This window comes from Loa loa, assembly GCF_000183805.2.
Source record: "Loa loa unplaced genomic scaffold supercont3.213, whole genome shotgun sequence".
Taxonomy (NCBI): domain Eukaryota; kingdom Metazoa; phylum Nematoda; class Chromadorea; order Rhabditida; family Onchocercidae; genus Loa; species Loa loa.
The window spans coordinates 51,297-64,105 of NW_018108393.1; the positions used below are offsets into that span (position 1 = coordinate 51,297).

At 25.1% G+C, this 12,809-nt stretch overlaps 3 protein-coding genes across 3 annotated transcripts; 1 reads left to right on the plus strand and 2 right to left on the minus strand.

Moving 5' to 3' along the window:
* Positions 1 to 1,180: 1,180 nt before the first annotated feature.
* On the plus strand, positions 1,181 to 3,827 carry LOAG_08338 (hypothetical protein). The gene is made up of 7 exons (XM_020447673.1): positions 1,181 to 1,218; positions 1,380 to 1,438; positions 1,740 to 1,846; positions 2,051 to 2,167; positions 2,438 to 2,679; positions 3,157 to 3,315; positions 3,488 to 3,827. Exons 2-6 carry the CDS (start codon positions 1,426 to 1,428, stop codon positions 3,269 to 3,271), a joined length of 594 nt encoding a protein of 197 aa, XP_020302123.1. The 5' UTR covers positions 1,181 to 1,218; positions 1,380 to 1,425; the 3' UTR covers positions 3,272 to 3,315; positions 3,488 to 3,827.
* A 570-nt stretch (positions 3,828 to 4,397) lies between these two features.
* LOAG_08339 (hypothetical protein) lies at positions 4,398 to 4,910 on the minus strand (the record flags this gene model as incomplete). Its single annotated transcript, XM_003143871.1, has 3 exons — positions 4,398 to 4,447; positions 4,525 to 4,594; positions 4,746 to 4,910. Coding segments are annotated over 3 exons (285 nt in total), but the record flags the coding sequence as incomplete, so codon positions are not given.
* Positions 4,911 to 11,970: 7,060 nt separating this feature from the next.
* Positions 11,971 to 12,519, minus strand: LOAG_08340 (hypothetical protein; the record flags this gene model as incomplete). Its single annotated transcript, XM_003143872.1, has 2 exons — positions 11,971 to 12,038; positions 12,258 to 12,519. Coding segments are annotated over 2 exons (330 nt in total), but the record flags the coding sequence as incomplete, so codon positions are not given.
* Between the last annotated feature and the right edge of the window lie 290 nt (positions 12,520 to 12,809).

Here is a 12,809-nt window from a genome sequence, read left to right on the forward strand (position 1 = left end):
TTATTATTATTATTATTATTATTATTATTATTATTATTATTATTATTATTATTATCATTATTATTATTATTAATTACTGCTGTTTATTGTTATTATCGTTATGGCGATCTTTCTACACAATATATCCAAAAGATCATGACAATTCCATTAAAATATAATAAGCATAATTAAATATAGAATTACAATACATAAAAAATCATCATATTTTTTCTGATAATTACAAAAGCTAATAATTATTGCTTATATGGAAAGCTAAAGTATACAAAAAGAGAATTGATTTTGACAAGATGTCACATTGTCAAACATATCTATGAATATAATATGTAAAATAAAGGGAAAATGTAAATGAATGTTTCGTTTGATTGTTAACAATTCTTAGTTATTACATTTATTCATTAAATGTGGAAAAGTATTCTTTCAATTTCAATCATTTCATCAAAAGAAACAGCAATGGCAATTAATCATTCCTTTTAAATTCATTCCCTTTTGATTGATATAATTGCTGTCAAATGTTGTTGCCTTTTTTCGTTCTTTTTTATTTGTTTCAAAAATACTTTACATTCCTTTTTATTATAAATTTGAAAGAAATGGAAATATTTTTGGTTGAATTGAATAAATATTTTAATAAATTATATAGCTTTGCTGTCATCGTAATTTAATTTTGGTGACAACAAAGCTATCTATCATTGTATTCATACAATCAGTGGAAAGAAAAAATATGGTCATTGTTGAAATAATCGGCTATGGAAATGATAAAATATTCGTTCATTAAAAAAAAAGAAAGACAAAAATGAATGATGTAAAAGAAAAAGATAAGTAAAAAGATGGAAAGAAAGAAGAGAAAGAGGAATGATAGAGAATTTTAAAATTGAATCTATTTCTGTATAGTAATATTAATGTTATTCAACAATAGAATTATCATTTAAGGTAAAATTGCGTTAAAAATGTTTGCTAAATTTAACTTAAAATTTGATAAATAAAATTTATTTTCATAAAGTCAAAAATTGATATCAAATGTATATATGTTTATGAACAAATATACATATATATACCTTAGCACTGCTTACTTATTTATTCAACTGCAAGATAGGATAAATTAAGCTAGCAGATATTTCAGATAATAAACATTAACTTGAGAAGAGAAATTGCATAGAGCTTCCCGCATGATGAATCATGGGCCAATAAATTTGATATGGATGGATATACGTAGTAGTTTTGGTCAGTTATATGTTTTATTATTTTGTTAGGCATATGTATGCAATATGGATGGTCTAATCGCAGGAATAGACTGAATGTTTATTCTTTTGCTTTTATTTATATTTTTCAAATTTACATGGGAAAATTATGGATAATTGTAGGTTTACGTTTGTGAATTTCAGGTTCGCACGTAACGGTTTAGCAATTTCATATTGTCAACAACTATAGATGTCATTAGATAGTAAGGTTTATTCGTATAATACTCATAAATTGACAAATTTCCATCATACGTCGTTTTGTAATGCTTACGCGCTTTTTTTTTCCTCAGAGTAAAAGAAATGAAAAAAGAAGAGAAATACAAAGATCTTATATCATTTTTATAACGTGCGTTCTCTTACTTGTTCACATTCATAGGTTTCGACAATAATCTGCTCATCTTTTTAACTCAAATCTTGACAGTAGGCTTCTTCCAGTGATTACTTGCAACATACTTTTGATGTATATTTTGTTGAATTTTGCTAATTTTTGCACAGAACTTTTAGACCATCTTTTCAATTTGAAGTTTGCTTCAAAGGAGCTGCAACGAAATTCGAAAAAATGCGAAAAAGAAGAGAAAGCAGAGAAGACGAAATTGACAAATGCAATAAAGGTTTCTTTTTCTCACAACTTTTTCCCCATAGCATTTCTTTTACGTGTTCTATTCAAGTTATGAGTAAAGCAAATGCTGACGTCACACGCACGCATTGACTTTACTTTTTCGATTTTTGATTTTACTTGCGCATTGATTTTACTTTTTCGATGTTTTTATCTTCCAAGAAGTTTTTCCATATAAATTGTTGGTGCATCATTACAGAAAGGTAATATGGAAGTAGCGCAGGTACACGCTGAGAATGCAATACGTAAGAAGAATGAAGCATTAAATTATTTAAGGATGTCGGCGCGAATTGACGCAGTGGCAGCGCGTGTGCAAGTTCGTTTTAGTTTTATTTGATGTATACAGTACTTAGCTTTTGGCATAAAAAGATTCGGTCATTCAGTAACATGTTGTAAATGTAGTAGCACGTTAATGTCAGGAAGGTTTAAGATGTTGTAGCTTTTCTCTAGTCTATTCTTCGGATAAGTTCTCAATATGTTCGAAGTAAACGAAATATTGTGAAGATTATTTATACATTCCATTTTTCTTTAGAAGAAAAAGAGATTTAGGATTATTTAGCATGATGCAAAATGCTCACTATTGCAGACGGCCGCGACACAAAAACGTGTAACCCAAAGTATGTCTGGTGTTGTGAAAGCGATGGAATCAGCCTTGCGCTCAATGAATTTGGAAAAAGTGCAGAATTTGATGGATCGGTTCGAGAAAGATTTTGAAAATCTGGATGTACAGTCTGCCACAATGGAAGGTTCTATGACAGCCACGACAACTCTGAATGCACCTCAAGCACAAGTTAATGCTTTAATCCAGGAAGCGGCAGATAAGGCTGGGTATGTTTTCCTTTTTCACTGGCCTTTAGATCTGGTTCTATTTTTATCTTACATAAGCAGGCAGAGATTGTTCTAGGATAACTTAGATTCGTGATATTACTTTATTGATGTTATTGAATTACAGTTATATACCAAACACAGTTATGTTAGGTCATCCTACCTCACACCATTTATTTTTAACTCTGGTTCGTCTTCCGTCAACTATGTATAGTATTACTTTTTGTGGTACCTTCTTTTTCTTCTATGTTTTCCTCATTCTCTTCCTCCGGTTTTCCTGCAACTGTCATTTGGTAATACAAGATGTCTTTTTATTGGCAAGTAGGAAGTTTCTAAGAATAGTATTCAAAGAAAAAACGAAACAGCGTAATTTTACTTACATTTCTAATTCTCTTTGGGAACCAACTTAAAAAAAAAAAGACGAGCAATACTTTGTATGGCATATTCAAACTTATCTCATTTAAAAGCGTGAAATTGCAGATTGGAATTGAACATGGAAATGCCATCAACAGCATCAATTGGTGGCAAAGTTTCAACATCAGCAGCGGAAAATGATGAACTAACACAACGTTTAGCAGCGTTAAGACAAAACTGATGTGAAGAATTTTCTCTTCCAATGATTAATCATGAACTTATACGGTACTATTGTATGATTCTATTAATGGGACCTTCTCACGCTTGTTGAATTGTTTTATAAAGTCTAACCTCGTTCTTACTTAAAATCCAATCAATTTTATGAATAATCCATTCCAGATAACTTTACCTTCTCGCTTCCAAAAATGATACATATTTTAGTCCAAAAATCTTGCAGATATAGGAGAAATGCAAAGTCAATTGTCAAAGCAGTTTCTGTAACAGATATCAAATGCGATCAGTTGATATATCGGATGGATATGCTATAATCCAAGTCATGAATTTTGAATTTCGAGATAGCTAAAGGGGGTTCATTCCCTCCATCATGTTTGATCTTGAACATGTTTCTCTTTTATTTCTCTGACGAGGAGACCATTAATGAAGTAATTTGGTAGCATTTCGCTGACACGTTACTTCCAGATATTGCTTTGGAAATGTGTAACTGTAATTTATATCGTTGTAAATTTCGTGCTAATTTTGATTGTACTTAAAATTTTTTGAATTAAGTAAAATATTTCCTATGTAGAAAAATCTGAATCTGAGTTTGGTAAAAAAGGAAAACGAAATATTTTCCTATGTTTTTAGGTACCTGAGATCACTACTGTTCATTAGCATGTATGACATTACGAGGAAAAGCTGAGATAACCTTGATCGTTAAAAAGGTGGTGCATATTAGTTTTACTGTTTATTTGATGCTAGGCGCGTTAAACCTGAGAATTAGAGGCGATTAACTGAAGTTAGAGATGTGGCTATTCTGATTTTATTACCAATTAAAATGATCGCGCAATATAGAAATTTATTAATATGTTTAATTTTTTCTTGAGATCAACTTTTTTTCCTCAACTTCCACGACTTTTAATAATATCATGATATACTTGTTAATTCATTTGTTCTCCAAATTTACTCGTTGATATCATGGAAATTTATAATTTCAAAGATAGAGTAGCAGCAATCTCTATAGGAGAATCCAAATAATTAGTAGTTTTCTTTCCAGATTTTTTTAACAAATTTAGAACGTGAAAATTATCGAATCGTTTTGTAAGATTTTTACGTCGAAATTCATTATTGGTAAACTATAATTTCCATAATTATTGTTGTTGTTCGCTGTTCAAGTCCGAAGTGTTGATAATTCTGTCATCTGTAAAAAGAAGAAACGCAAAGTTGATAATAGGTTTGATTTTACTTCATACTGATCTATCATAAATAACACATTACCTGTTGATAATATTGGTTCAATACCGTTGTTGGCATAGTTGCTTTCTGTTGTACTAATAGATTCAGCATTCTCAAAACGAAAAAGAAAAAACAAACAAACAAATAAATTGAACAAGGAAACGTATAAAACTTATCAAGTTAAGAAGAAAAACTGAAATAATTTTTAAATATGATTAAATCAAATGAAATCAAATTTATTTCTCTCAGCAAAAAAAATATACCATAATTTTTTGTTGAATATTAGTACACATTGTTAACAATTTTTTTGCTTCATTCACTAAATTATTATGATTTACATATTCTCCATCAATCATACCATCCAATGTACACGGTAATTGTTGAAGATTTTCCACTGAATTAGAAACTAATCGTAATACTTCTGTAAACTAAAATTAAAAATGAATTTTTTTTTCCGAAAGGAAGAAAAAGATAATTCTTAACATTTTAAATTAATAGTATACATCTGTTTCTAACTTATAATAAATAGCATTGAAAATTAGTAGTAATAAATAATTATTTCAACAGTTTTTCTGTTCTGTAACATTGTAATAGAACTATTGTATTTTTTTCTTTATCAATAAATTGTTATTAAAACAGAATTCAAATATTTATGCATTTTTTAATTTAACAATTTGTTGAATTTTATGTCCAAATTATTCAATTATGTAAGGATTAATTAAAGTTTTTTTTTCTTTGATATTTTTGTTATGCCAACATTTCTGATTACATAATTGATTGCATTTTCCATTAGTTTATAGAGAGCTTTCTTCCTTTTTTTTTTTTCAATTGTTTTTCATTTAAATGAAAAAATTTTTTCTATTAAAAAACATTTACCTTATTTTCATCACCTGATTTTTTTGATACAGATAGTGGTACCTGTAGTTTATTAATTAGTATATCAATATGTTATTAAAAAAAAACAATTAAACAATGAATGGAAAAAAAAAAGTTGTTGAAGATTGTATCATACATATCACAATATGTATGATACAATCTTCAACAGCTTTTTCATTCCTGATTGGAATAAAAAGGAACCAATGAATAAGATTACTTTATATTTTGTAAAGGTAATTTTACCGTTGATAAAGTTATACCATGTGCAATAGAAAGATTATGACTATTAGCAAGGATATGATCGATTGTAGTAAGATGCTTTTTGGTTTTATAAAGCTGTAAATATTTTAAATTGCAGGAGATCGGATAGACATAATTGAAGTGTTAAATTTAGCTTAAAATAATAGCAAAATTTAATATTGTCAAAGTTAACTTGAAATGACACTGTGATATAAAACTGTTAAATATAATTCGAAATGTTGCTATGGATTTTTTTTTTTGTCAACAAAAAGGAAGGAAAAGTTTGATTTTGGAAAATTTTCATCATCAAATTTATTTTCTCCTAATATATGCATATTAGCTCTTATCGATTTTCAAATTATAGTATTTTAATTAGGCATAATTAACCGTTTGTTCGATATTATCGAAATGAATTTCTGATAAATATGATGCTGTTGTTTCAATAAATGTTCGTCCAACACACTGTATGAAAAAGAAAATTTTTTAAATTTAAAAAACAAAAAAAAGGAGAAGGAAAACTTTTTTCTTCTTTATATCAAAATCTTTTCCTGAAAATTTTTAGAAAAAGTTAAAATTTACCACTAGAATGAGAAAAATTAAATTGCTATCCCATTTTTCTTTTCTCAAATTTCGAAATTTTTTAATATTTAAAGCATTTTCAAATTTAAAAAAAAAATTAAAAATTTGAAATGTTCAAAAAAAAGCAAACAAGCACCCATTTTTTTTAAATTTTAAAAATAATTACTTGAAGAAAAATTAGGTCCCATTCAAGTTTGTTCAACTTTTGTCGAACTTCCATTTCATCAAATGCAAATGTATTTATTCGATGTGATAAGTTATCAGTGTAATGTTGGCACATATTTTTCAAAAATTCAATTCGATGTGCATAATCCTTCTTGATTTTGCAAATTCTATTGTATAACTGAATTTGAAGAGGAAAATGAAATTTTGATTGGTTAATTAATTAATGAGAAGAAAAAAGTTATTAATTTGATATAAGCAAGTTTGTTATCAATTTAATCAGTTTAGATTTGTACTTTTGTTAACCTTAATATGATTGAAACTTCAAACAAATCTAATTTCAAGTTGCATATTAATTATAAAATTTTAACATTCATTTTAATATGCTTTTTACAAATATAATTTAATCATTTTCGGTATATATTTATCAAAACTTACATAATTCCATTACAGTTCAAAACAGGTATTAATTAAAAAATTTTAATTATTATCATGTATATCTCTTTCTGGTGCTTATCATTATCAGCATTATTAAGATTGTCCGATCACATAGTACATTTACAATTATTCCATTAACAATGAAACTTTTCACGAAATATAAGAACTAATTTGTAATCAAAGATTGCTTATTCGATTTAAACATATCTTCTAAATAGAGCGTTAAAATTGTATAAATATTAAAAAAATTTTTTGAATCCATCCAAAGAATAAATTATTATTTCGTGCAATTATTTGCACCAATTAAATCATTCAAAAAATAATTTATTTAAATTGAAAACTTTTTGTTTTGAATTTATTATGTTTACTAAAATTGAATAATTATTATTTAATTACTGAAAATATGAACAAATATCTTTACAAAAGATGTGATAAATTAAAAAAAAAATATTACAAAATAGCCAATATTATAAAATAGTATAATATTATAAAATAGTAAAATATTATAAAATATATATCACAAAATATTATAAATAGCATTACAAATGTTATAAAATATTATAAAATAGCCAATCAAAAGTAAAAATTGATTTTTCCCCTATACTTTGAACTAACCTCATTTAATTTCTGATTGACTTCATTATTGAAACGGGCAAATCCAGTTTCGATTGCTATATTTACTTCATTTTGACGTTCCACTGATTTACGTGCCTTAATATAAATGTGTAAAAAAATTGAAAATAATTTCATCATTAAACAAATTTGATTAAAATTCAAAAGTATTAATTACTCCAAAAAGATATCACAATCCCATTATCTGACTAATATCGATATTTTAGTTAACAATTAATTTATGCTTAATCCATAAGTAAAATTATATTAGCATTAAGTTAAATTGTCAAAAAATTTTAATTACTTAACATATTATAGTAACCTTATAAAATCTTTTTTTAGAATTTTCAGAAATTTCATTGAAAAAAAAAAAAGCTTTATTGCTTAACCCAATATGAACTCCTTTATACCGAATGATAAAAATAATTAAAATTAAAAATTTCATCGAAACTTATAAACCACAATTATCTCTCCTGAGAATATTATCTAATTTATTAAAAGAAAAAAAGTGGCAGGAAATTTTTTTTAAGATTTAAAAAATTCCAAAATTTTATGAAACATTTTTAGTTACCTTATCAACGATATCAGCAATATCTCTTAGTAATGCATTCATTTTCTTCATTTTGATTATTCTAAAATGATAACTTAATGAAGCATATTTAATTTGCAAAACATTTATACAAATATACCAAAGAGAATTTTAAAAATATCTAAAAAATTTAATTTATAAAACATTTCTATAATTTATTTTTTGCATAAAATAAAATGAAAATTCCGAAAAATGAAAGAAAAAAGCGAAAGCTTAGATGACATAACGAATATTATCCATTCTTTTTTACATCATCAATGCTTGACCAAAATGTAAAATTTAACTGATATGAGCTATATTACTGTTAATAATTAAACTAATTGACTAATCGGAAATTGAAAAGAGGAGAAACAAAAAGAGATAGCTTAATATTTAGTATCAATTTGCATCATCAATGCTTAACCAAAATGTAAAATTTAACTGATATGAGCTATATTACTGTTAATAATTAAACTAATTGACTAATCGGAAATTGAAAAGAAGAGAAAAAAAAGAGATAGTTTAGTATCAATTTGTATTTGTTAATTTATTTGTGGCTCTCTTAAATTTTTTGGATTTTTATCAATCAATTATCAATCATTGATATGTAATCAAAAAATCTAATATATCTTGGATTTTTTGATAAAATTAATTTAAAGCTAAATAAAATAGGTGAAGTAGTAGCATTAATTATTGATAAATTTGTGTGTCATTTTATCATTTCATACTAAATCTACGTGAAATATTATCAATTAGTAGCAAATACAAATGGAATGTTATCAATGAAATTGACATTACAAACAAAATATTATTAGTATTGAACAAGTTGTTTAAATTTTTCATATTTGAACTTTTTTTTAAAAAAAAAACGAAAATTCCAATCAAATATTGTAACAACACCTAAACAGCTGCTAATAGCTATTTGAAAGGTTTTGTAAATTAGAGCTTAAACTTAAAAATGATCCTTTATTTATATTTTCTAATTTTTATAATATCAAATATGCAAATTTTTTAAGATTTATTCGAGATTTATACATTCTAAAAAACCATTTAGATGGTTAAAAAAAAAATGCAACGATTATTAAATAGTGGGACATTACAGGATATCAGTCATAGGATGATCACGAGACATCAATGATAGGACATTACGGGACATCAGTGTTAGAATATCACGGAATATCAATAATTAAAAGCTACAACATTCCACAGAAACAATTAAAAAAAGTTTAAATTATCATTAAATGTTTGTTATCATTGTTAGCAAAGATTTTTGACACACTTTTTTGGACTATTTTTTTTTAAATTTTATTACCGTAATTTTTCCTCTTTTCTTCTTCCATATTGTATTGTTTCTTCTTTAATTTTATAAAATATTTCGAAAAAAAAATAAACAAATATTTGATGTTTATTTTAATAAATTGTTATTATAAGCAATAATAATAATGCATTAATAATAAATTAAAATTAAAAATAATATTATTGATTTAGCAAAATAAGTCATATATGATCGATGAACTGTTAGCAAATATGTGACACAATTTTGCTTATCCATTTCTTCAATAAGAAAAATAATACGGTAAGTAATCATTTCTCCGCCTTTTCGTCTTGGTGACATTTAAGAAACGATGAATAATGATGATGTCCTTGAGAAATGTTTGTGGTACCACCCGTTTCGTTGCTATGTATGGTAAGTATCATCGGCGCAATATTCCTTTTCCGCCTCTTTCATCATCTTCTTTAGCCACGCCCGATAAAATGCAATATTAACCACTTAAGGGAATCAATCGTATCCAAAAGTGTGCTGCAAGAAATTTTCTGAAATTTCCCTTTTAGCATCCTAAAAACGACGACACGGTGACATCAATAAAATCGTTTAATTTATACAAAACTTTTTTTTTGTCCAAAAAAAAAGAAAAAAAAACGAAAAGAAGGAAAGATTAGGATAGAGAGTGTAATGAGAAACAGAGAAATAATAGTAGTACTAATCAGTTAATTAATTAATTAGAATATCATTGTCATAAAAATTGATAGCACCAAAAACAATAACATTAACAGAAATTGTATGTGTAATAGTAACAAGAATATTTCCCTCTAAAATATATTTCGAGAAATTTTTCACCTATTAAAGTAAGTTTATCATATATCATTTTCTCTATCATTTTTTTTTTCAAATCATTTTTTCCATTACTTTTATTTTGAATTATTATTATTCGAGTAATTAAGTATCTATTAATTATCTAACAAAATGTTATAAGGCATTTTCCAGAAAAGCTTTTATTTGTTAAAACGATATTTTTATTTGCATGTAACACGCAATGAACATTATACTATAATATATTCATTATCTATAGATCTTTTTTTTTTCTTCTTCTTTCTTAGTATGCTAACAATTTGCGTGTTTATGCTGTATCGGTAAAAGTAATTGTCTCATAGTCATTGTGATAATGATAATAATGTTATTGATAGTGATAATGCTTAACAACGAATGTTATAATATTGTATTAATAAATGTATGAAAATTTTTTTCATAATAATTACCCAACATGTTAATTAATTCATTTTAATTCTTAATTAATCATAATTATTGAATGATCGTTTGTAAATTAGTTCTAAAGCTATTATTAGCTTAGTAATAATATTTGCAAGGAGTAATACAATTTAAAATCATGGAATTAAAATTCGAATTTAAATCTAGTATGAATAGTAAGTTGATAGATAAAAGAAAAAGTAAACAGAGGAAAAGAAAACATAAATAAAAAATTGGAATTATTTTAATAATTAAGAAATTTTAAATTAACTATTAAAATGATCCAAACATTTTATAAAGGAAAATTGCTCCAAATCAATTAATTAATTTTTAGATCATTGAAATCATTGGAAATGATATTTATTTGATTATTTCATTATCATCAATTTTTTCAAATAATTACAATGAAAACGTCGTGCTAATTTCATCAGAATTGAAAATTGATAAGCTAATCCGCTACCGTAAGTAATAACATTTTTAAATTAAATTTTAAATTATTCTGAGAAAAATTCGAACTTTAATTGCTACTGTGAAATATAACAGCAATCATTGAGGATGTTTGAAATGATTTAAATTTATCATATCGCTTTTTGACATTCATCGAGAATAATTCAAAAATCATATGTCTTTATTAAAATTAATTTAAATGAAAATTTAATGCATTTTCAGATTTTGAATTGTGTACAATGCTCGGAAAATATGTATGCCAATAAACGGAGACAACGAAATTTTAAACGGTTTGTTATCTTTTATTCTGGATTTTTAATTATCATTAAATAGGAAATGATAAACTTCACCCATTATTTCATCCATTCATTCAATGCCACCATATCAGTGATGACATTAATGATGACAATTATTTCAATGTATCCAAACACTTGGTTACTTTATGATCGTATGCAAAATTTGACATAATACCTATTGAAAAAGTATGAAATAAAATTTCAAATACTAATAAAATTCAAAGAGTATTTGTATTTTATCGCTTATCTAAGCATTCACTTTGAATGCTACCAACAAAATCTGCAAGCTTATACTAACTATAATAATAAATACTGTAACTGATTGAGAAAATTCAATGATACGATATGATTACGAATGATAAATTCCAAATAAACAAAGCAATAAAACAAATAGAACTAATAAAAAAGTAGATACAATGAGTAAAATATGATATTTAAATTTGTAGTACTTAAATAATTTTATAACATAACCATCTTAATTAATTAATTACGAAACATGAAATATGATTATAATTCAATAAATGATAATATTATTATTTCGAAAATTTTTTTGATTAAAATAAAAAAAAAAACTGTATATATGTTTTGCTGTTGTTGTTATTTGTTTTTTTTTTTTGTTGAAATAATATAATAATTGAAATAATTTGAAATCAAAATCGAAATTTAAAATATAGTATTGGTAATCAAAATGTAATAAATAGATTAATAAATAAATATTATTGAGATGACAGAAATGATCAAAACTATATAAAAGCGCAAGAGTAGTATGACAAAATGATGATGATATGGCGTGCAGTAATTTTGCTGTCAGCTGAAATGCAAGAGGAGGATGGAAAAGAGACACAATTTTTGAACATCACGAAATATTGCCTGACTGGAAAATCTCGAAAACACTCATGGGAATAAAATAATTGTAATGGTAGGCTGTTGTAGCAGTAATATTTCTTATTGTTGTAGCATATTAGATTGTAATAATTTATTTTGTTGTTATTGTAATAAAAGATATCTTATTGTTTTAGCAATGAATAACTTTTACTATTGTAGTAATTGTTACTGTTATTTTTACTTACTATTAGTAAGTAATAAGTAGTTACAGGTAGTAGTGGTAGTAGTAATGATAGTAGTGGTAGTAGTAGTGGTAGTAGTAGTAGTAGTAGTAGTAGTAGTAATGAAAGTACTAATACTAATATAACTGTTGTTTCTAACTTTAAAATCCGATAACTAACTGATATGCATTGATATATTTTCCAAATTTTTATTTTATTATTATTATCACTTTTTTTTTCTTTTCTAATGATAGTAATTTAATTTTAGAAATATTTGAATGATTTGAGTATAATTATTAAGTATTTATAAAAATTATGAATGTATTCTTTGGTATATTCTTATAGAAATATTTTAAATTACTATCAATAAATATATATTTGAATATTGGATTATTGGAATATTTCATTTTTGCAAATTTAGAAATTTTTATTTTCTAAAAATATGGAAGCTTAAACACCAATTTCATTATATAAGCTTCTTTATAATTCATTGCAATAGATTTAATTGATTTAAAGGATTTAAATAAGCTTAAAAT